General features: G+C 37.4%; 2 protein-coding genes across 6 annotated transcripts in view; one reads left to right on the top strand and one right to left on the bottom strand.

Moving 5' to 3' along the window:
• Nucleotides 1-25,532, top strand: part of LOC127950908 (dipeptidyl aminopeptidase-like protein 6) — a 177,031-nt gene that overhangs the window by 31,807 nt on the left and 119,692 nt on the right. The window contains exon 1 of one of the 2 annotated variants that reach the window (XM_052548322.1): nt 16,255-16,920. The exons of the other annotated variant lie outside the window; for it this stretch is intronic. Within the exon in view, the coding sequence (XP_052404282.1) occupies nt 16,729-16,920 (192 nt within the window). The 5' untranslated portion in view covers nt 16,255-16,728. Of the gene's footprint in view, nt 1-16,254; nt 16,921-25,532 lie in introns of those variants that run through there. 2 annotated transcript variants of the gene reach the window in all.
• On the bottom strand, nt 20,428-25,212 carry LOC127950909 (uncharacterized). 4 transcript variants are annotated; one of them, XM_052548328.1, is made up of 3 exons: nt 24,753-25,212; nt 24,474-24,690; nt 23,862-24,395 (listed from the first exon to the last, which is right to left on the bottom strand). In XM_052548328.1, the coding sequence occupies exons 1-3, from the start codon at nt 24,894-24,896 to the stop codon at nt 24,334-24,336; spliced, it is 423 nt and encodes a 140-aa protein (XP_052404288.1). In that variant the 5' UTR covers nt 24,897-25,212; the 3' UTR covers nt 23,862-24,333. The 4 variants fall into 4 exon arrangements, with proteins under 4 accessions (XP_052404286.1, XP_052404285.1, XP_052404288.1 ...); XM_052548326.1 differs by adding an exon at nt 20,428-20,813 and having other exon boundaries at nt 24,006-25,212; XM_052548325.1 differs by adding an exon at nt 20,428-20,778 and having other exon boundaries at nt 24,006-25,212.

The following is a 25,532-nucleotide window of genomic DNA, read 5'->3' as shown; positions in this document are numbered from 1 at the left end:
CCTGAAGAACCTTTCTATTTAACAAAAGGTTATTTGTGGCGAAATAAAGTTCTTCGGATTATAAAAAGGTAAGAAAGAGATGGTTCTTTAAAGAACCTTTGACTGAATGGTTCTTTGTGGAACCAGAAATGGTTCTTCTATGGCATCGCATTTTCACATATATATTATAGTTTTCTTTTATCTGCACCAATATACTACTACATTGTATTAAAAAAAATTATCTACATGTGATACATTTAAGATGAAATTCATATATGAAAAAAAGTATGTGATGATGCAAATAAATAAGTGAAGTGAGTTTCTTTTTTTTTTTAATAATTGAATATATTTAAAGAGACTGACACTTTGAACTTATTCATGAACATTTTTGAACTTACTGTTGGATATTCTAACATTGTTGGTGAGATTTTACATATTCACACTTTTTCCTTTGGTCTGTAAACCATTTGGCAATGGCTGCTGTCACAGGCCGCTGTTTTTATGTGTGTTTTGTGAAATCTGCCCAGAATATTTAAGTGGTTTACCCTCACGCTTCAGTGGGGCAACACGAGAGAGAGGGAGGGAGAGAAGGAGAGAGAGACAGCGAAAGGAGGAGAGGTGAGGGAAGCCAGGACAGAGAAATTGACTGAGAGGAGAAGAATACAGCTTAGAGCAGCGAGAGCCGTGGAATTGCATACTTCGCCGGTGGTTGTGCATGTGCAGCCAAGACTGAACATATAAGAGGCAGAAGAAAGACAGAGTGAACAACAGGCAGGTAAAACACGCTGTACCTCAAGTGGACTTCCATACTTTGCTGCACCATCAACTCAGATCCGTGTGTTGGTCGCATAGATCCACAATGTCAGTCCTTATTGCAACTCAATTGAAGATCGACACCAGAACTTCATCTGGAAAGGTAGGGCCTTGTATTTGTAGCATTTATTTCCGACACTCCAAAAACCTCAGTGCATGCAAAACTGCTTGATATTTCTTCTGATATTGCAAGAAAATATGCTAAAGCACAAAATGTTTTGGTAAGTGTCTACACTGTAGACCCAGCAAAAACATTCTCCATGCTGTAAGATATGACAAAACGTTATTAGTGTACAGCTGAAAGAACTACAGAAGTAGAGGTTTGATATGCCTAGATCTCAGGAAAGTCTGTATCAAGAGCTCATAAACATTTTATTGCATATGGATGCTCAAGCATCTTTAAGAACACTTCTGTTAGTTGTAGAGAGTTCAACTCTTCGATAGCTAGTTGCATGACTTTTTCTGTACTATCCCAATGCATCTGAGTACTTACAAATGCACATATTTTTTGTTTTGCTTAATATAGGGGTGGACTCTGCTTTCACTCAAAACGATATATAAACATAATTGTTAGTCTTCTGTGCCAATACATGCACATTCATGCACAACCATATAGAGGATAAAAATATTCCTGTTGGTCCCAATGCTGAAATGCTTTCTGCCGTGCATTGAGGCTCAAAGCTTATCACACCTTGCAGCACAGGCGACACTAAAACACCGCACAGCAGTCATACTGTTCACTGATTGCTACAGAAAAATCTTTTTTAGGGGTTCATCTTAAGAAAATGACCCTCTGAAACCACCTCGAGTTTAAAACGTGAAGAGTTTCTAATACACGTGTCTAATCCTTCCACTCTCTGTAGATGTCTAATTTACTCATCATTTACTCCCACAGACTGCTCCATATCATCCTTGGATAAGTTTCAATTTTCCTGCCACCTTATCTTGGACATTTTAAAATTGGATTAGAAGTCTCTGTTATGTGCTCTCTCTAAAAAACTTGGTTCAGTAAACAGAAAAATCTTCAATGGGAACACATCCTCATTTTCATGCTCAGTTTCATGCAACTTACTGCAGAAGAGAGATATTAAAGATGAAAGTAAAAGTCAAAAGGCATATATGGAGGTTTTGAATGTCGTACTGTAGTTGACGATATGCTCTGTAAGAATAATGATGACCCAATCATACCACAATTTTAATCAAAGCTTCGTAAGTAGTTATGAATAAATTGCCTGCTCTTGCAATCAGTTGACTCTGCAAAAGTGAACAATTTTCACATACCTCAGGTGGTGAGAATAGGCTAAAAATTAAACTTAATGTGGCCTTGCATGCCTGCAAGTTTTTTAATAGTTTGAGAAATTTTAACACACAAGTTTTCTAAAGGTCACTTTTTATGATGGGTGCTTGAAGTAAAAAAAAAAAAAAAGATTAGACAACACCAAATACTTCAAGGGATAGTTCACCCAAAAATTGATTTTCTCTCATCATTTACTCACCCTCATGTCAGTCCTTAACCGTGTAACTACCTTTCTTCCGCGGAATACAAAAGAAAATATCTTGAAGAATTCCACTGTATAGAAAAAAAACACTAAGACATTTATAAGTGAACTGTTGCTTTAAATCTAATATACAGCGTACAAAAGACAAGATATAGAGTATATAGAGTACATGCATATGAAGCATGGCATTATATGCCAAGGTTATGCACTGCAATTAGATTTCCAGGAAGCGCATAATGACAAAATGCATATCTTCTATACACTGTAAAGTCACACTTCATTTACTTCCACTTGTGCGCATCTTAACATTATGAAAGCAGAAATACAAGCTTATGCAAAAATGTTTGATCCTCAGCTGTATAAGCAAATAATGTGTACGTTGACACACAGTTCACCAATGGAGTCAAATTTCACAAAATTGTAAATTCAAAGAACACAAATAGTTCATGCTACACAAAAAATAAGGGCATAGTTTCCAGTATTGCTGGGTCAGAGGTCATTTTGCATTTTTAAAGATGTGGCTACAGGTTAAGTTGCTTATGATAGAAAAGGAGCATGAACATTTACACATATGGTATACAGTATAAGCAGCGGCAGAAATATGGCAGCCTATTCTGTGTATACCATGTTTATATTGCAAATTAAATTAATGCTTATATTGCAGGACAGAACTGCTTTACATTATGATTACACGTTGGAAAGGCTAAGAGGACACAGTAATGAGAAAATACTGACCTATCCAATGTATAGTGTTAGAAAATACAAGCAATGTTAGCAGTAAACTGTACTGGTGACATTTATTGAAAACATACAAAGAAACACAGAATGTCAGTGTATGATGGAGAATTTCCATCAATCCATTTTCCAAACTACTTGTCCTATGTGATTCTAAAGCCTGGCGTTTCGAGCTTTAGGCAGGGAAACACCCTGAATCGATCTGTCCCAAGATTAATACACAGACATACACATTCACACCTACAGACAATATAGTATCTTTAATTCACCTATACTTCTTGTATTTGGATTAAGGGAGAAACCAGAACACCCAGAAGAAACTATGTTGATTGTTGACTGAAATATCTAAAATGGTTACAGTCTTCATTTTTCACATTATTGATACACCAATACCTCCTCGGCTTTCTCACTCTCTCTTCTCTCTGACTGAGGTCACATACTGCAGTGTGATGAAAAGCATGTATAAACCTGTTGTCCAACAAAATACACATTTTCCAACATATTTTTATTCCAAACTTGCTTCATAACATAAGCTGAGTGTTTAAATCTGATGAAGCTTCTTATAATTTAACGAGGCCAAATACTGAGGCCATATTTTATAAAATTCTACTTTAATACGTGCTGTTGGTTAACAATGCATTATAAATCGTCTTTATTCTCAAAGTCTGTGTGAACTGGAAGTTGCTGCCGACTTAATTTCAGTGTAGTGACATATTTACAGCTAAAACGGAGTAGAGAGCATGGTTCTATATTTGCATTCCTCCTATCTGTCACTCAAAGCAAATTAATGGTTGGTGGGGCATGGTTATAGGGGTCATATGATGCGATTTCAATGTTTCCTTTCTCATTGGAATGTTACAAGTTCTTGGTGCATAAAGAAGATCTGTAAAATTGCAAAGACTAAAGTCTCAAATCCAAAGAGATATTCTTTATTAAAGTTAAGAGTCAATCACATCCTCCTAAAACGGCTCATTCAAACACGCCCCCATGTCTACGTCAAGATGTGGGAAGATTTGCATAACGCCGCCAAAATGTTCATGCAAAGAAAGAAACCATAACTTTCATTCTCACTGTGCTGCTGATGCCATGTTGTGGAGATCCTGTGCGTTTCATGGTTTTGATTGGTTTTCTCTTATCTTGCTGGGAGACGGCGTCACAGTATGGTAAGGGGCATACATTTCGGTCACACGCTAGAGGAATTTGGCAATGCACTGGATAGCTGGCCAATCAGCATACACCTTGCGCTTTTCAGAAATATGAGCTTTGTAAAAATAGATGTTTTTAAAAAATCACATTGCATAACACTAAATACAAAAATGAATGTTCTATTTAGAAAAATGTCATTTGACCCCTTTTAGGATATTTTGCCCAAGCCATAAAACTGATGTCATCAGAGCAGGAGTGCCATTCCAGAGTAAAAGCAAATGTTCGATTGAAGACAAAAAAGAATAATTTCTGCAGATTACTTGACCTATTGGTAAGCCTTGCCCCCCTTAGTTACTGTTGATCCCTCGGACAAACAAACGGAGCTGATCACTCTCTTACAGTGACAGCTATCAGTGTGAAAACCTTGCCCCAAGATGTTTTTGAACAATTTTGGACACAGAAGGGCTGCCATTCAAGTGTGAATTAAATATTCCATGGAAGGATATATCAATATTTTAAAATAAATTTAGTCTGTAACTCAAAGCAAGGGTTTACAGATCACAATGCAAGCAGGAGAAGTCTCATGTTACGTTCTTCATGATCTCAGATGACAACATGAAGGATCAACATCAACACTGTTTATGTATTGCATGGTATGATTAAATTAATGTACATTTAACCAATTTAATATGGAGAGGTAGTGAAATATGTTTCTTTTATGTGTTTTTGATCTACACAGTACATGACATTAGTTTTAGCCAGAGATAAATGACCTTGCAGAAATGCAAGATGACATTAACATTCTGCTTGAGCAGATGAAAATTGTAACTTAATGAGAGTATGACAACAATAAAATAAATGTTTTTGTCTTCATTGGGATTGGGGTTGAATGCTTATGGACACTTTGCTCTGTTTTGTTTGGGATTAAGAAATATAATAAAATTAATTATATTACTCATACTCTCAGGATACCTGGAATCAGTGTTTCAAGTACCCAAGTCAAATTGTTTTTCCATTTTTGTAGCATGAACACCATCAAAACGGTGCAAGCTTCCGATCTTCCAATGTTTCTCTATGGCACTGAAAACTAAAGATGTCTGAGTTCCGCTTCCTGTGCAACTGATACTCAACATTTTTGCATTATTGACACACTACTTTTCTATTTAATGCCGTTCAGTTGCTTTGTTACAATCTGTATTGTTAAAAGCGCTATATAAATAAAGGTGACTTGACTCGACTGCTATTGGCTCATCTGCGTTTGAGGGGAGGGGCTTACGATAGGTCAATTGTTCACATCAAGACTAGTAATGTGTGCTAATCAAGTACATAAAATCAATTTTGATTTCATGAGTACTTTAAAGAAAACACTTGAGATAGATTGAAGAACAGATAATCCATATATTGTCCCAGTTGTGTGTCTTCAGTTTTGATCAGTTAAAATCACCTTTTCTTCAGTTACAGCTGGATGGCTTCATCGAAGATGGTATCAGATATCAATATTTTTCAAGGTATCATACTGAAGTTAGACATTTCAGTATTGAGACAACAGTCGCCAACACAGGTAGAACATGCAAACTCAATACAGAAAGAAGGACTCAAACCAGGGATCGACTTGCTGTGAAACAATATTGCTACCCACTGAGTCACCTTGAGAACAGTGATGCGAGGGTTGATCCAAAATGAGCGAGTGCCTGCGGTTACGAGTCATCCAAAAATATTTTTAATGATATTCGGGTCACGGTCGGTCGGGTCGTTTGAAATAAAGATGGCAATTAAACATTTGTAATTTATATAGTATTAGACACAATTTTGAAATACATAGGCCTACACTTTATTGGCCGAATAACTGGCGCGAAGATAACAAACGAGCTCAGTCTGCAGGTAAAGATGGAGGCGACATAGTAAGATTAAGACTGGGGAGCAACGGCATTGTTTTTGGTAAAACATGATTTTTATGACTTCATTAAGTTTTGTTTTATAGAAGAAGACGCTTCTTAAAAGATTTCCGTTTTGCATAAATTGTAGCCTATAATTTCACATATGTAATAAATAAAAAGCAAATATATAGCAGACAATGTAATAATGCTGCGGCACGATCACTTGCATTGCATTGCATGCAACGCGCACTTTCCAGGCTCGTTAAAAAACATCTCAGCTTTTCAGAATGACACAAGCCCATAGGGTCATGTGAAAAGATACAACTCAATCAGCTTCTTTCGGTTTGAAATTCCCCGTTGTTTTTGAAAAATGGGGTGCACCTAAACACTGCAGAGTTTTTTACTTTTCTTCGTAAATAGATCTGGTAGGAGAGTTACAGCAAGGGATTTTCGGTGTTGGAAATCCATTACTGAAATGTCCTTGTTGTAACGGAGATCGCAGCTCCGTAGAGAGACGTTATCTCTTTATTCCTGGGACATCTGTTCCATCAGAGCGGGCGTTTTCTGCCGCGGTCTGTCCACAGGCTGCGCTCCAGACTAACCACACATCATGACATGTTACATTTTTTTTAATAAAAATAGAAAAAATAAATTATCATGGCCGAAAAAATTATTGAGCTCATTTTTTTATTGTGCGATTAATTGATTTATCAACTATCGTGACAGGCCTAGGCTATATTACAGAAAGCTTGAAATGTCTACTATTAAACGAAAAATTTCAAGCCAAAATAAATAGGCTACTCTCTGATTATCCTAATCCATATGAAATGTATATGAAATGAAATGAAATTTCTCTCTGGCGTTCATGGCGAGTCATAATCATCAACTTCATCTTTGCAGCGAGACAGAAAACACCAGTTTATTACTAAACAATTATATGTCTCCTTGCTAATTTAGACACATTCATAATGATTAATTTAACCGGTTCTTTGTGGCAAGCTTTATGTGTGCGGTCATAACGCTCATTATCCTATAGCAACCCGATCTCACGGCAATTCTTACATTTTTCACGAGGTGGCTTATTCGTATACGTATGACCACACTCGTACAAATTCATACGATTTTTGCCAAATCGTACATATTTTACAAGTTGCACAATTCGTATGAATTTGTACGAATGACCTACACCTAACCCCGCCCCTAAACCTAAGCGTCACTGGGTTTTAGACAAATCATATAAAATCATACGAGTGAGGTTGGGCCCGTCGTCAAGGGGGGGCATCGGGGGGCAGTGCCCCCCAAATGACTTTTTGTGCCCCCCTAAACGTAACGCACAGAACAATTAACCAAACTTGCATTACTGTGCATTCACACCGCCGGCGTCGAGAGCGTCAAAGTGGCCGGAAGTCATTCATTTTCAATGTAAACCAGCGTCGAGCAGCTGCGAGGAGCGGCGCGGCGCGACTTGGCCTTTGAGAGCGTCGAGCAGAGTTTAAATCAAGGCAACTTTATGGTAATGAGCTATGACGTGGTTGGGCAGCAACCAATCGGAACATATCAACCGCTTGAGAGGATTCCAGAGGACGCTGTCGTGCAGCTCCGATCACATTAGTTCCCAAGCAAAATAGAAGACAGGTTGATTATTACTGTTTCGCGTTTGCAGTAATCTATGATGTGTCCCTGTTTGCGTACAGGGACATAAAAAAATAATTAAAAGTGATACGTGGACCAAGGTGTCTGAGATCGTTCATTTTAAGTAAAAGATCTTAATATTTCGTCCACAACAACATTTAATTGGATTAATTTATAACGTTAACCTCCTTGTGGTTCATCTGCATAAAATCATCAAGTCTGTTTACTTTACAGCCATTTTCAATACATATTAAGCAACAGTCAACGTCAGAGCGCTCACGCATCTTTCTGCAGTGTCGTGAGCAGAGCAGCAAGAGCGATTTTAGACGCTCCCGACGCCGCTGGTGTGAACGCGCAGTTATTCGTTTGATTGTTTTAGATTATTGCACTAATAACGTTGTTTCAGCAGAACTTGGCTCACATGAACAGTAATCACTACAGCGGTAACACTAGAAATGCATAACACATTACCTTCAGAAATGATTCAGACGATTCATTATTCAACGCATTATTACACAGAACATAATTTTAAATATAATTATCTTCATAAATGACTGTTAAAACATCCCAAAACAGCACCCAAACCTTGCAAAGGTTAATTATTCAAATACAACAACCAATGGCAAGTCTCCAGCAGCAGACCTTTCAATATGTTATTTTTGTGTTAGTAGTTTTATTAATTCAAATTACAATATGCAGTTTGTGCGTAAGTATATGTATATGTATATATAAATCATGCAATTCATTTAGTTAAGCATACAGTATTGTATTGTTTATACGCAATTCCTTTGTGCAGCTGAGCTGCGCGTTGCATGCGATCTCAGAATAAATTTTTGGAGGTTTTGGAAATGTTAAGAGACAATAAACAGATACGTTGAGATCAAACGGTGAAGTATTTTATTTGAATAATTGAACAAAACAAGACTATTGTGGTCTATTTTAGTTATAGCCTAATATGGGTTTATGTTATGGTCCGTCTCAGATCATTAAAAAAAGTGTGCCCCCCTATGAAAATTAAATGCCCCCCCATTTGGTTTGTTCTGGCGACGGCCCTGTTGTACAAATTCGTACAAATAAGCCACGTCATAAAATACGTACGAATTGGTCGTGAGATAGTGTTGTATAGCCTATTTAAGTAATTAAATTAATATAAAGTGGCGATTTGTCCACGAATGGCTTAAATGAACAACTACTAGTCGTCTAGAAATTTTTTTTAAAATAGTCTGAGGCAGCCCTTATTCCACATATTTTCTGGTTTGAGCGAGCGACCTCACGGAATGAGTGAGCAGAGCAGAATATTCAGAAATGCGCTCTCCACTCACGAGCTCTGATCGGAACATTTAATACTTATAAAAAATGCAGGTCATGCACAATATTTTCTTTTTCTTTTTTTGCGGTCTGAGTTGCGGGTGAGTTAGTTGAAAACATTGGTCGGGTGCGGGTTGTTTATGCATTGACCCACGCATCACTGCTTGAGAAGGTGAAGAACGTGAATTAAAATAAATGAGTATATCCTTAAAAATATGCATTATTATAGACATTGACAAACAATGATATGAATCCCACCATATTGAAAGCACTCCTTCAGATGCCTTTGTTATTTTAAATTATTATTATTTTTTTTACATTTAAAATCACTTCTCTGCTTATTCAGCACTTGTCTGTTACAGTCAATGAGGCAGCAAATTGAGATATAGCCCTAAACCTTGAAGTGATGTTTCTCTGCCATCCTATGAGCCAGGCTGGTATTGCTCAGAGTATTTGTGGAGTGTCCTGACAGATTACTCTATTGATCTTCAGTGGCTAAGGTCTGCTGAACTCTTCACAAAGAGAGATGCTCTTTTAAACACAGTTGACAGCTCAAATATAAATTCACAAACAACAAACTCATCAAATATCAAGCAGTTTACACCTGAGCAATCCTTTACGGTTTTCCATCCTAAACACTTGTGTATTTTAGAGAAATTGTCAGTGTGCCATTATTATTTTGCTCGGCATTCAAAACTTTTCCAAGACTCAAAAATAAATGTTCTTTTCTTTTTTCTTTTCATTGGGAAACAACGTAGCATTGATAAAGCAAAACAAAATCAGAGCAAACATACTGATTAAATGTACCTTAAGCTTTGTGACATAAAAATTATCTGAGATTTGAAGTACTTTATCTCTTTCCCCACCATTGACATCAGCATTTTCTGACTTGCTGTGTTTTAAATGTTGTATGGTAGGAGGCGCTATTGTACATATTCTAAAAGAGTACTTAATCTGGTTCAAAAACATTGAAGCAGCATCAGAAACAACAAGTGATTGCATATGTAAAATATTATGATCAAACATTAAACAGCATATAAATCAACACCACATTAAGTTATCGAATGAAATGTAGAACAAGGAGGTGGTTAAGGACCAAGATTTTGGTTGATGGACTTGATCTACTTCATCTATGTTTCGATCATCATTCTGAAAATGATCTGGATGCAGTCATTGACAAAAACAAAAAAAATCAAGCTTTTTGTTCAAAAATTTGCTTTTTTAAATGAAACATACAAGTGTTGATAAAGAATGCATGGAGTTCTAATAAAACAGATTTGTTTAAAAGCAGAGGTGATTTGTTCTTTTGATAATTTGCATGTCGACATAATTATTTATGAAAAAATTTTCTGAAGACTGTTGTGGTGGCTGGTAACCTTAACCATTGTGCACTCCTCATTTGGGAGTCACACTAATGATTTTTGCAGTGAAAAGTGACTAGACACCTGAAATGTAACTTTTTTTCTTAAGAAAAATCACAAGGAAAATAGAGACTAAGCTCTTAAAAACAAATTTTTGAAGGCAGAATAGCACCTCATGGTGGGAGCAAAGAAAAGGAAACCTGTAAATTAATGGAGTAACCACTAGATTACTATACAGGTGCTGGTCATATAATTAGAATATCATCAAAAAGTGTATTTATTTAATTAGTTACATTCAAAAAGTGAAACTTGTATATTATATTATATTAATTTATTACACACAGACTGATATATTTCAAATATTTCTTTATTTAGTTTTGATGTTTATAACTGACAACTAAGGAAAATCCCAAATTCAGTATCTCTGAAAATTTGAATATTACTTCAGACCAATACAAAGAAAGGATTTTTAGAAATCTTGGCCAACTGAAAAACATGAACATGAAAAGTTTGAGCATGTACAGCACTCAATACTTAGTTGTGGCTCCTTTTGCCTGAATTACTGCAGCAATGCGGCGTGGCATGGAGTCGATCAGTCTGTGGCACTGCTCAGGTGTTATGAGAGCCAGGTTGCTCTGATAGTGGCCTTCAGCTCTTCCTCTTCACAATTCCACATAGATTTTCTATGGGGTTAAGGTCAGGCGAGTTTACTGGCCAACTAAGAACAGGGATACCATGGTCCTTAAACCAGGTAATGGAAGCTTTGGCACTGTGTGCAGGTGCCAAGTCCTGTTGGAAAATGAAATCTGCATCTCCATAAAGTTGGTCAGCAGCAGGAAGCATGAAGTGCTCTAAAACTTCCTGGTATATGGCTGCTTTGACCTTGGACCTCAGAAAACACAGTGGACCAACACCAGCAGATGATATGGACCCCAAACCACTGACTGTGGAAACTTTACACTGGACCTCAAGCAACGTGTTTGAATTGTGTACCTCTTTCTTCCTCCAGACTCTGGGACCCTGATTTCCAATGGAAATGCAAAATTTACTTTCATCAGAGAACATGACTTTGGACCACTCAGCAACAGTCCAGTCCTTTCTTTAGACAATTCTGACGCTGTCTGTTGTTCAAGAGTGGCTTGACACAAGGAATGCGACAGCTGAAACCTATGTCTTGCATACGTTTGTGCATACAGTGGTTCTTGAAGCACTGACTCTAGCTGCAGTCCACTCTTTGTGAACTCCCCCCCCCCACCCCCCACACACACACTTTTGAATGAGTTTAGTTTCACAATCCTCTCCAGGGTGCAGTTATCCCTATTGCTTGTACACTTTTTTCGACCTCATCTTTTCCTTACCTTCACCTCTCTATTAATGTGCTTGGACACAGAGCTCTGTGAACAGCCAGCCTCTTTTGCAATGACCTTTTATGTCATGCCCTCCTTGTGCAAGGTGTCAATGGTTGTCTTTTGGACAACTGTCAAGTCAGCAGTCTTCCCCATGATTGTGTAGCCTACAGAACTAGACTGAGAGACCATTTAAAGGCTTTGCAGGTGTTTTGAGCTGATTAGAGTGTGGCACAAGGTGTCATCAATATTGAACCTTTTCACAATATTCTAATTTTCTGAGATACTGAATTTAGGATTTTCCTTAGTTCTCAGTTATAAACATCAAAATGAAAAGAAATAAACATTTGAAATATATCAGTATGTGTGTAATGAATGAATATAATATTCAAGTTTCACTTTTTGAATGGAATTAGTGAAATAAATCAACTTTTTGATGATATTCTAATTATATGACCAGCACCTGTATAGGACTCTATAGAGAGACTTGTGAATTCCCTAGTTTTTATTTTATTTTTATTTTTTATGCATAATTGTTTACGTTTATTAGGTTGTGGATTTTAATGTATATTAAGGCATTCTCAAAGACTACTTTTTGGCAAGGTTTATATTTTTTGTTGTTTTAAATGTTGATTTGAAGTGTAGGTTTTTGCATTATTATTACTACATTCAAACCTGAACACAGAAAGCATTTTATTACACAAAACATCAAAATTCTATAAAAATGTAACAAAAATTAACAGGTATGCTTTATCAGAGCTTAATCCTTCTGGGTCTGATCTGATTTTAACCTCTTATTTCAGTTTTCTGTGTACAAGTGTGTGTCTGCATGTGGGTGTTGATTTTGCATGCTAAATGTTTTAGAGTTTCACCCTTTCATTGCTGTGCAATTTTTTTCAGCATTGTGGGGGATTTGTACATTGTACACACAAAAATCACATACCAAGTGCCATAAAAGTCACCAAGTTTTGTACCATTCTGTAAAAATAATAAAGATTATAATAATAATTAAAAAAAAAATCAAAATGTAATATTCTACGGTCAAAAGTTACCAAAGACCGCTCAAAAAATAAATAAATAAATAAACCTTGCAGGGAGAGAATTAATTGTGTTCACCAATGTCAAATCAGTGTAACTGAGCTCAATAATTTAATGTTGACTGGCAATTGATTGATAAATAATTTATTCCACAAATGAACTTGAATCTTATTAGCATCACTATCACTATGTTTAATTGCATTTTGATAAACAAGCTAAAGCAGAAATGTATCATTGTCTGTCACACATAAACCTTAGGATATTCCTGTGCAGTTTCGTATTTCAATTGTTAATGTAAAGATAACTCTGCAAATTATAAATAGACCTGTCTCATTATTCCCTGCCAAGAATGATATTAAGATTGATGCTCAGATTGATTGAAATCTCACTTCAGTTCAATAGATCAATGTAAATAAATTATTGGCGATGCAAATATGTGGATGGATTTGATTTATGGCTTTGTGAGCATTAGGAAGCTTCACTCTTAGCTTTTAAAGTCAAGTGTTGAGATTTTGCTTTTTTTGTGATGCGGCCATATTGATCCCATACAGAGCACCTGTGCACCATACAGATGTGTATTTCAAAGACCTGTTGAAGGATTTATGATGTTATGTTGTGGATGTTGCAGAAAGCTGAGTGGCAGAATCTCTCATCGCAATCAAATTTACTCCTCATTCATGGTTTTCTTGCTAAAACGAGAGTGCATTTCATTTTTGTTCACTATTTTTCACTGCTGTTTGTAGCTTTATCGAATCCAGTATTATACAGTAGCTGTGAGTGGAGCAAACTAAACCTCAAAGATGAAAGTGATGAAATAAGATTGAAAGTGCAGCCACAACATTATGAGTTTCCACCATGTCAAGTATTGTGGTACATTATATCATTACACTAATATCTTGATCTTAGCAGCTTTTTGGCTGAGATATGATGGAAATGTCCATTCACCACAACAAAGATCAAGAGTCTAACACATCAAACGAAAGACCGCTGGACTTTGCATAAAGCCCTGTTTACCTCCCCATGGCTTCTGGGTAAATGTGGTGGTTTTAAGAGTCTGGATAATGCAGACACTACATTGTGAGGTAACATCCCTTGGGGTCCGGTTTAAGAGATTATCATGTATAAGCTATGATTAAGGTTTATACATGATAGCAGCTTCTCTATTTTTGCCCATTAATTCAATTAAACCTGCACACCTTGTAGCACCAAATGCATGAATAATGTATGTCATAAGTTATTCAGCCTCCAACGTCTCTGTTTTAAGTAAGCACACTTCAGCTGACTGCCTGCGCTGCAGGAAAATGGAAATTGCACCCAGTAAAAGGGAAATTAATTTATTCTTGCACACTATTTAATTTCCTGTGCTTTCTAGAGATATTTGGGATACAGTCCGGAGCACATTAACGAGCTGAAGAATGTTTTTGAGCTTGTTTTGATCAGCTTGATGCGGGCTTCAAGTTTTATATATATTTTTGTGATTAAACATTTTTCTCAAACTCAATACCTGGAGGGCCACATTTCTGCAAAGTTTAGCTCCAAGCCAAATCAAACACCTGATCCAGATAATCAAGCTCATCAGATTACTAGAAACTTCCAAGCAGTTGTGATTTGGAGCTAAACTCTGCAGAGCTGTGGCCCTGTATGAACTGAAACGACTAGTTTGTGTTTATTGTGTGATTAATGGATTATATCGCTTGAGTAGTGTCATGCAGGAATTAAAAAAACATAAAAAGCCTTTGGATTTTAAGAGTAGAAAAAAAACATAGTCAATCTTAGAAAATAAAATAAACAATAAATACTAGCCTTTCCTGGTATGCTATTTTAAAAATGTATTCACGTGTTGGAATGGCAGTGCTTTTTAACCTGTTAGTCAGCACCCCCCATTATGGGACTCACAGATGAAAGTGCTCTACCAAACTTATAATTGTAATAGTTTCCTACTTCAGTGTGTATGTATGAATGTTGTATGTTTTATAATGGGCACCAAGACTTCCTTAATAGCTTTGGTGCATATTATATACATTAATGACCTTTTTTTTTTTTTTTTTAACATAATTAGTGATGCGTTGGGCTTTATAGGCTGCAAATGTACCACGTCCTGCCGCTTAATACATTTATTTTACATAATCTTGTTTCTGTTGCCCCTCTGTGGTCCTCATTCAGATATAGTTTTGTTGGTGCTGATACATTAATAATAGGGGTGATTCATGTTATGCAGTACACACCCCCAACATGTATGCATTAAGATACTGAATAAAATATTACACTCACACTGAACTTAAGTGAACGTTTGGGATGAATTTTAAATAATCTCACTTTCCATGTTCCTGCTCTCTGAAACTAAACAGGTTAAATACCTGATGATAACCGATGTCCATCACATATGCAGATTGATTTGTTTTAATTGTTTTTCTTTTTCTCACTAACATTCAAATATTACAGCTGAATAAAAGCCATCAATAACAACAACTATGTTAGGTGATTACCTTAAAAGTCCATATATATCACCTTCAGTTAATACTGCTGTTAACACTTTCTCCAACAAGCGGCTGTGAGGACACCTGTTTTCTGCTTTGGTCAGGTGACCTTCAACTCATTACAGACTTTGTAAGATTTAAAATGTTGGTTAAAAATTCCACAATCACTTGACACCTTCATAAATACTACTGTAACGGTCAATCACTCACGGCAGTGAACTTTAACTCTTCATCTCCATCCTTTTTATAGAAATTCTTCCCAACACAGTCAAATTACAACTAAGCCTTAAGTTACCGAGCTCAAGAGGTAGGCTACAGCATAACAAGAATGACCCAAATATTAATATTCAAAATATCAGGACTGACACAGTTTGTGGTTTGTAGGAATTGCCTTAACTGACAGATAAATTGCTTAAACTGAAAGTATGTTGGAAATAAACCTCTCAGATTTCATTCATTTTTTTTTCATTGAGAGTAGCTGTTCTAGTATAGCTATTCATTTATTTACAGTGGTCATGTGATGCAATTTCAATGTTTCCTTTCTTTTTGGAGTGTTACAAGCTCTTGGTGCATAAAGAAGACCTGTATAGTTGTAAAAACTAAAGTCTCAAATCCACAGAGATATTCTTAATGAAAGTTGAGAGTCAACCACACCCTCCTAAAACGCCTCGTTTAAACACGCCCCCACATCTCTACGTCACGATGCGTGAAGAAATCTGCGCCATTTTCAGTGGATTTCGTTTAATTAAATTTGCTTCTTTTTGGTAGTTTAATGGATGACATGAACGCAGTCTGAGCTGTTGTGTTTCATCTTACCACAGTGTGGCACTCCAGTACTGCGCATATGACCTTTCCAGCATTGTTTAGAAGTAAAAGATAAGGTTATTGCTTAATACTGAACCTTTGCAAAAATCCATCAGTTTAAGGGATGATTCAGTCTTTATAGTTTCGGTCTGTTTAATTGCTCTTTATATTTAATGAATGTGGGATTTGAGGTCTGTGCGTGGTGTGTGTGTTCTTCAGATAAATATCCTGTCAGTGGTCACTTCTCATGCAGAACGCGTCTCATCCACACACACACACACACACACACACTGCTCTGCGTAAAGCTCACACTGCTGTCTTTCCTTCGCTCTCCTCATTCTCTGAAACGCACTGAGAAGCTCTGTTAAATCCAGTGACAGAGTGCAGTTTAATACAGGCTGTTGTGTAGACGCTTTTCTGCAGGAGGGCTATAGAGGAAACAACGTGCTTTGAATGCAGAGCAGACTTTCTCTAGTGTCGCGCAGGCTCCAGTCAAAGCCATAAAACAGAGAAAATACTCCAACGGAGCGCATCAGAGATTCATTTCAATTAAAGGCTTCGTCTTCGGAGGACACCAGGCTCTGGGCTATTCAAGAAAAAGCGCGTTTCCCTTCTGCGGGAGAGGGACATTAAAATAAAGCACACCCGACCCGAGAAGAGCAGCTGAGGAGAGATTCCGCGCTTTGAGATGCTTTAGTGGTTTCACCGGACTCATGGCTTCGCTTTACCAGAGATTCTCGACGAAGATTAACACCAACACTTCTTTTCCCCATCCACCTGAAGCCAGTCATCTCCTGGGTGGACAGGTTCCCGAGGAGGAGAATAAGGCTGGGAAGAGTCCTCATCACCCCTCATCCCGAACCCCGGTCCAGTACCGCAAGAAAAACGCCTGCGAGGATGAAGACGTAAGAGAGCGCTTTTCATTTATTTACGCTATAACTGTGTTTTTTATATATAGGAGGTGGTATTTTGAATGTTTATGTTTTTGTTATTTATAAAAAGATACGTTTTATTTAATTGTTTTGCGTTTTAAGGAGTAATAGAGCAGAAGTAAAAGTAGTTGTTGCATGTCGTAAAGGTAAAAAGGGATTTTTTTTTTTGGACTGTGGAAGTCAGAGTTGGTCGTGTAGAGCGCTGATCGTTTTTTTTTTTAACTAAAGCATGGTTGTAAACTAACACAACTGTTACGTTTCCTGAGGCGGTTTAGTTCTTTGAAAGAAGGCAACACAAACAGTGACCAGCAGGGTGCCTGGCGCGGAACACACAACACGTAATCCAAAGAGTTTCTACGTTGCGTCTGCCACACGTTATTTTCACTGATTTGACCTTCGAATTGAAGCATGACGTCACAGCTGATGATGCGTCACAAATCGTCGCCTTCAAATAACACGTGCTTGCAGGTGCTGCTTAAATTCGTTTCAAATGTTAGCAAATTCAGGGTTCTGAATGTATATATAGGGATAATCTTTTATTTCTTTTAAATTGTGGAGAAACCCAATTTTGTTTTTAAATATTGACTTTTAATACAACTTCTGTCCGCCAAAAGAAATTTTTTTGTTATGTGTTGAGATAATCCAGCAATGAATAAAAATGGACCCCTGTAAACTTTTTGAGTCTGTATCAAAATTGTTAGGTTGCTTAAATATGTTAGTTTTTTATAAGAAGCAATGTTTCGTTCTGGTAAAATTGATTAACATCTTTACACAAATTTCTAATTACTATATATATATCTATAGTATAGTTTATCTATCCCATGGTGCTGTCACATCAGTGTATTTTAGTAGTAGACCTCGCATACCTCATGCTGGTTTATTTCAGTTTTACAGACTGTGATACTAAGAGCATGATATCTTTGTGTCTGTAGGAAATAGCGTATTTGCTGAATGGATGATGTGTTCACTTTTCGTCATTGAAACTGTCTAGACAAATCGCTCATGCATTGCAGGCTCACGGCCTTCTAGAGCTGACTGCAGAAGGTTATGACTCTCAAAGGTACTTAACTGTAAAATCATCTAGATTAGTGGTTATGTTATAAAGACTTAGTTTTACTCAGAACCATGGCCTCTTTCTGGAATTGTTTTAGTGAGACTAAATAAAGTTTACATAACCAACTGCAGTTTAGTTTGCTTTGGTATAATGAATTAAATAGTTCTGATAGCTTTGGTTTCAACAACAAAAACAACTCTTTTTTTTTTTAACAAGCTTTGGCTGTTGGGCCAACAGAGCTGTGGATAGTCTGAAGTCCCGCTCTGTCCGGTGAAAGTAGATTGTGCTGAATAATTAATGACAGAGGCAGTGACAATCAGCAGACGGAGAGCGCAATCAGTCCTTTTGCCACAAAAAAACCTTTTGTGAAACTGAAAGGTTCTTCAGAGGTTAAAGGTTCTTTATGGAATCATTTAGACAAAAAGTGCCCCCCTAATTTAATTGCAGGGGAATCACTGACTTCATCTTATCAATACTAATAACTGTTTGTTAATTATACCTGGGCTACATCTACACTAATCATTTAAAACACATCTTTTCTTCTACAAGTCTGGCCTTCCATCCACACTGAAAACACACTTTTGTTCGGGAAAAAAATTAAAGCGTTACCATATTTTCTTGTAAGAAAAATACTCCAATAATAATAATAATAATAATGCTTTGAGATGCTATTTTTAAAGGCGGTATGCAAAATAAAGTTTATTATTTCTGTATTATTAATAATAATACATTTAATTTATAAAGAGTCTTTCCAGGGCTTAAGGATGGCTAACAATGTACATTCAGCAAGGAAAAATAACACCGGAAGGGTAGACAATGATAAACAATAGTTAGCATAAACAGCAAAATAACATTATATAGACAGGGCAGCATACAGCAAAGTAGAATCAAGAACTATGAAATGGAAAACATATGGCTGATAGCATTGAGAAAATAAGTGATAATAATCTATTTACAACTTTGAAAATCATGTTTTACAGTGTGAAGTAGGTATAGGTATAATTTCTCCAACTATAAGTCAATCAAAGGCTGATTTCATAAAGGTGTTAAACACTGTGGCTCTGAAAAATGATCTTGTTATTAAAATGATTGTGTTCTCTTAATAATAGTTGGTCAATATGCAGTGATGCTTAGCTAATTAGTAGGTTAGACTATCCATTGACTTCCTGATCTACAGACTGTCACCGTATAAAATATCACACCAGGTTTTTCATCTTGTAATCCCTTGCTGTGTTTGGCGGGCTATGAGGCAGAACAGTGACCTTAATTAATCAGCCATAGGTGGCTGGCCCAGAATAGAGTGACATTCAAAAGGACAGGGGCCTGTGGATATGTTTCCTTTCATGAAGAGAAGCATATTGACTTTCTCTGTATACTCAAGCATGCGGGGGGCAGTCAAATAACCTGGATTTGGCTTGTGTCACAGTCCACAGTGTGTGACAGGCTGGATAAGATCAAGCAGGCTGCCTGAAGACAGGGGGTTGAGAATTACAAATCGTGACTTGCATGTTTTGGTCACGGTCTCGTCATGTTAGCCTGAGGACCCAATGAGAGCTGCTGGTTTCTGCACGCTAACTAAGCCACACAACTAAGGACAGTTGAGTAAGTCAGTCAACACCATCTTTTTAATTACCTCTCCACACACCAGTGAAAGTGATAGCGCCTGTGTAGAAATGACGCACTCGACTGTAAGCTTCTGCTCTATTATGAATACTACACACATGTCATTAGAGCACTAATAGCAAATTACATGGCTCGTTCTTGATGCTTTACATAGTGTAAAAATTGTCAAGTAGATCATGAAAAAGATGCACGGTGAAACAATAAAAATGATCTTATCCGAAAATGCTTATATAAGCTTCACTAAATACTGACTGTTCGGTCGAATGCGCTTATCTCCCTGCTTAGAACCATTCCAAGAAATTAATCTACATCCTAATCTGGTGGTTACGTAAAATGTCTCTGGAGTATACTGAGGTCATCCAACCATTTTAAAATATATCCTTTCACTACACATCCTGAGACAGTGTCTTTTATAGGATGTGTGAATATTTAGCAATTGTCAAATATGATCATTTGAAGAAAAATGCTACCAGTGTATAGGGTAAACCCTTCATATAGTAGGCTTTTCACTCCATTGACTTTTATTCCTACGCATATGAACATGGGAGTACTATTGAAGCCCGCTTTTGCCACTGAATAAAAAATACAAAAGTAATTGTGACTTTTTTTTCTCAGATTTTTTTTATTTATTCACAATTCAGTTGCATGATATATTTTTCTCCCAATGTTGAATTTTTTTTCTCAAAATATTGAAATGTAAACTTGCAATTGTGAGTTATAGACCAATTTGAAGTAGACGTCACAGTTACATTACTTGCAGCTGCACGCATTATAGTGGCAGAAAAACACTGGGAACAATTCAATTCAATTCAATTCAATTCAAGTTTATTTGTATAGCGCTTTTTACAAAACAAATCGTTACAAAGCAACTTTACAGAAAATTATGTTTCTACAATATTTAGTAGTAGCTAGTAGTTTGTGCACATTTGACAGGATTTTAGAAAAACTAAAAAATAATAATAATACAAGACGTAGTCAGCTAGACGATGAACTATCAATATTATTAATTAAGTTATTATATGATTCAGTCACACATTTAGGAATAATTGTTAGTTCTGTTTGTTCATTCAGGGTTAGCATCATCTGAGGTCCTCTGATGGTCAGCATCATCTCTTCTCAGGTGTTCTGGATCCAGACTGGAGCTTGTGTAAATCCTAGTTACCACGGGATGTGAATCCCGTGGCAAAACATAGAACACATAGAAACAAAATACAGACATCATTAGCATAGCTGCTGATCCAACAAAGTAAAATTAGTTTAACCCAAGCTAATGAATAAAAATGCACCTTTGATCAGATGCAACTACACTCACAATTAAAAAGATACATTATTCGAATGCTTGGCGAAAGAGATGTGTTTTTAATCTAGATTTAAACAAAGAGAGTGTGTCTGAACCCCGAACATTATCAGGAAGGCTATTCCAGAGTTTGGGAGCCAAATGTGAGAAGGCTCTACCTCCTTTAGTGGACTTTGCTATCCTAGGAACTACCAAAAGTCCAGCGTTTTGTGACCTTAGGGTGCGTGATGGGTTGTAACGTGGTAGAAGGCTAGTTAGGTACGCTGGAGCTAAACCATTTAGGGCCTTATAAGTAAGTAATGATAATTTGTAACTGATGCGGAACTTAATAGGTAGCCAGTGCAGAGACTGTAAAATTGGGGTAATATGATCATATTTTCTTGACCTCGTAAGGACTCTCGCTGCTGCATTTTGGACGACCTGTAGCTTGTTTATTGAAGAAGCAGGACAACCACCTAGAAGTGCATTACAATAGTCCAGTCTAGAGGTCATGAATGCATGAACTAGCTTTTCTGCATCAGAAACAGATAACATGTTTCGTAGCTTGGCAATGTTTCTAAGATGGAAGAATGCAATTTTTGTAACATTGGAAATATGATTTTCAAAAGACAAATTGCTGTCTAATATAACACCCAGATTTCTGACTGTAGAGGAAGTAACAGTACATCCGTCTAGTTGCAGATTGTAATCTACAAGATTCTGTGTAGTGTTTTTTGGTCCAATAATTAATATCTCCGTCTTATCCGAATTTAATTGGAGAAAATTCTTTGTCATCCAATCTTTTACATTTTTAACACAATCTGTTAGCTTAGATAATTGGGAAGTTTCATCTGGTCTCGTTGATATATATAGCTGAGTATCATCAGCATAACAGTGGAAGCTAATTCCGTATTTTCTAATAATATTACCAAGGGGCAACATGTATATTGAAAATAGAAGGGGACCTAGGACGGATCCTTGTGGCACTCCATATTTTACTGATGATAAATGAGATGACTCCCCATTTAAGTAAACAAAATGGTAGCGATCGGACAGGTAGGATCTAAACCATCTTAGAGCCTGCCCTTGAATACCTGTATAGTTTTGTAATCGATCTATGAGTATGTTATGATCTATGGTGTCGAACGCAGCACTAAGATCAAGTAAGACTAGAAATGAGATGCAGCCTTGGTCTGACGCAAGGAGCAGGTCATTTGTAATTTTAACAAGTGCAGTTTCTGTGCTATGGTGGGGCCTAAAACCTGACTGAAATTCTTCATACAGATCATTTTTATGCAGGAAGGTGCTCAATTGAGCAGACACAACTTTTTCTAAAATTTTAGACATAAATGGAAGATTTGAAATAGGCCTATAATTTGCCAGTACACTAGGATCTAGTTTTGGTTTCTTAATAAGAGGCTTGATAACCGCCAGCTTGAATGGTTTTGGGACGTGTCCTAAAGATAACGACGAGTTTATGATATTGAGAAGCGGTTCTTCGGCTACAGGTAACAGCTCTTTCAGTAATTTAGTGGGTACAGGATCTAATAAACATGTTGTTGGTTTAGATACAGTGATAAGTTTATTTAGCTCCTCCTGTCCTATGGTTGTAAAGCACTGCAGTTTATGTTTGGGTGCGATGGATGAAACTGAAGTGTTAGATGCTGTAGAATCTACATTCGCTATTGTATTTCTAATGTTATCTATTTTATCAGTGAAGAAATTCATAAAGTCATTACTATTTAACGTTGGTGGAATATTTGAATCAGGTGGCGTCTGGTAATTTGTTAACTTAGCCACTGTGTTAAATAAAAACCTTGGATTGTTTTGGTTATTTTCTATGAGTTTGTGTATATGCTCTGCCCTAGCAGTTTTTAGAGCCTGTCTATAGCTGGACATACTGTTTTTCCATGCAATTCTAAAAACTTCTAAGTTAGTTTTTCTCCATTTGCGTTCAAGACTACGAGTTACTTTCTTGAGAGAGTGAGTATTACTGTTATACCATGGCACAGTACGTTTTTCTCTAACTTTTTTCAATTTGATTGGGGCAACAGCTTCTAATGTATTAGAGAAAATAGTGCCCATGTTGTCAGTAATTTTGTCTAATTCATGTGTATTTTTGGGTACAAATAGCAGTTGAGATAGATCAGGCAGGTTATTTGCGAATCTGTCTTTGGTGGCTGGAACAATAGTTCTGCCCAGACGGTAACGCTGCGACATATAGTTAATATCAGTTATACGCAGCATGCACGATACGAGGAAATGGTCTGTAATATCATCACTTTGAGGTACAACATCTATAGCAGTAAGATCGATGCCATGCGATATAATTAAATCTAGTGTATGATTAAAACGATGAGTGGGCCCGGTGACATTTTGCTTGACTCCAAAGGAGTTTATTAGGTCAGTAAACGCAAGTCCTAATGTATCATTTGTATTATCAACGTGAATATTAAAATCTCCCATGATTAGCGCCTTATCAACTGTAACTAGAAGGTCTGAGAGGAAATCTGCAAATTCTTTTAGGAATTCTGTATACGGCCCTGGTGGTCTATACACAGTAGCCAGAGCAAGAGATACATTAGATTTCTTTTGCATGTCTGACAGAGTAACATTTAGCATTAGTATTTCAAAAGAGTTAAACCTGTATCCTGTTTTCTGGGTAACATTGAGAATATCACTATATATTGTTGCAACACCCCCGCCACGACCAGTCTGACGGGGCTCATGCTTATAACAGTAGTTTGGTGGAGTAGACTCATTTAGACCAAAATAATCATTTGGTTTTAGCCAGGTTTCAGTCAAGCAGAGTAAATCAAAACTATTATCTGTGATCATTTCATTTACAATAACTGCTTTTGGTGTGAGTGATCTAATATTTATGAGCCCAAACTTTAAAAATTGTTTTTGTTCATTTACTTTACATTTTTCTGGTTTAATTACGATAAGATTTTTTCTAGATCCTACATTATATTTATATTTATATTTTGACCTCACTATTCTGGGAACAGACACAGTCTTAATAGGTTTTACAGCACAAGTACTTTTATCATTTAAGCGGGTGGAACAAAACTCATCATAATGGTTATTTGAGAATTGACTTACTAGTCACATGGAGCGAAGTGTCCTGGAGATGTTGTCAGAGAGAAGCTCCGCTCCGACTCGACTGGGGTGTAATCCATCAGCGCGAAACAGTCTAGGACGCTCCCAGAAAAGATTCCAGTTATTAACAAATAGCAGTTTCTGTTCTTTACACCATGACAACAACCATTCATTTAAAGCAAAAAGTCTACTGAACCTTTCGTGTCCTCGTCGATACGTGGGCAGTGGTCCTGACACGACGATCGTCGCCGCGGGCGTCGTGCTGCGAACCGTCTCGATCAGGCTCCTGAAGTCCCTCTTCAGCGTCTCCGTCTGCCGCAGCGTGGTGTCGTTAACCCCGGCGTGAAGCACGACCGCTCTCGGGCTCTCGTCGTCCTTCAGGATCGCGGGTATCTGCGCAGAAACATCGAGAACACGAGCACCAGGCAAACAATGAGTGTGCACTTTACCTTCGGCTAACGTAGCACTTACGTGTCGGACGATGGAGTCTCCGATGATCACAGCGTCGCGTCCTGTCTCGCGGAGGGGAGCGAAGCGGTTCTGGATGGAGATCTCGAAGGCAGGAGGGGGAGATGTCGTCGCCCGGGACCCGGCTCGCATCCTCCGCTGTGGATGCACCCAGGGTCCGTGGTGTCCCGGCGTCGCAGTGAAGGACATCTGGGAAGATCGCGTCCTGGGTGCACCGGGCCTGCGCAGAGAAACACACGGAGTAGACGTGGTGGGACTGTTAACAGCACGCTGTATACTTACCCCGGACTTGTGAGCGTCAGCCCGGGATGATTCCAGCGCGGCTCTCCGCTCTCTCAGCTCGGCCTGCCTCCGTTCCAGGTCGCGAATCTGCTTCCCCACGGCCTCGAGCTCGAGCTGCACAGAGTGGAGACATTCATCCGCCATTAAAGCAAGTAACAGTGAGTACAGCAGTGGTAATGTGTGTGAATAGAGTATTAGCAATGTAAGCTCAGTTAGCAGCAACCACGCTTGCTGATGCTAACTGGCTAAAAGCTAATAGCGGACCCGGGAGATCAAAATAAATCTAGTGATAGCGAGTCGCTCTAATTGTTTTTGTTGTAGAATACAATAGAGGATATATTCACGCGTTATATAAACGGAAACGATGGTGTATAAAATAGATTTTTAAGTTAAAAATAGTCAATGAAAAGAATATAGTGACGGAGCTCAAACGCAGTTCAGCCGTCAACAACAAACAGGAATGGACAGAAATGGGTGAACGGGTAAAGTCCATGGAATAAGAGAAAAACAAATGATTGTTGTTACCTTTAAATGTCAGAATCGGAATGTAAATAATTTAATATTTTATATAATGCTGTCATCAAAGACGCCATTTGAGGCTAAACGCACACGTTTAAATGGACAGACTATGGATGAAACCTGCTATACTTACCCTACTTTTAAAGCATAAATTTGATTTAAACAATAAGTTTATTTCATATATAGCCTACCTATAAAAGTTTACATAAATGTACATATTTTATCTCACAATTCTGACGTTTGTTCTTGCAAATGCAATCT

The sequence above is a fragment of the Carassius gibelio genome, chromosome B2 (assembly GCF_023724105.1).
Source record: "Carassius gibelio isolate Cgi1373 ecotype wild population from Czech Republic chromosome B2, carGib1.2-hapl.c, whole genome shotgun sequence".
Lineage (NCBI taxonomy): Eukaryota > Metazoa > Chordata > Actinopteri > Cypriniformes > Cyprinidae > Carassius > Carassius gibelio.
Note: the sequence above shows the minus strand (reverse complement) of the source record. Positions and strands in the feature narration are given on the sequence as shown.

Bases quoted from the DNA above. Each gene is read 5' to 3' on its own strand.
- LOC127950909 (XM_052548326.1), bottom strand. From the start codon at position 24,896: ATGGCGGATGAATGTCTCCACTCTGTGCAGCTCGAGCTCGAGGCCGTG.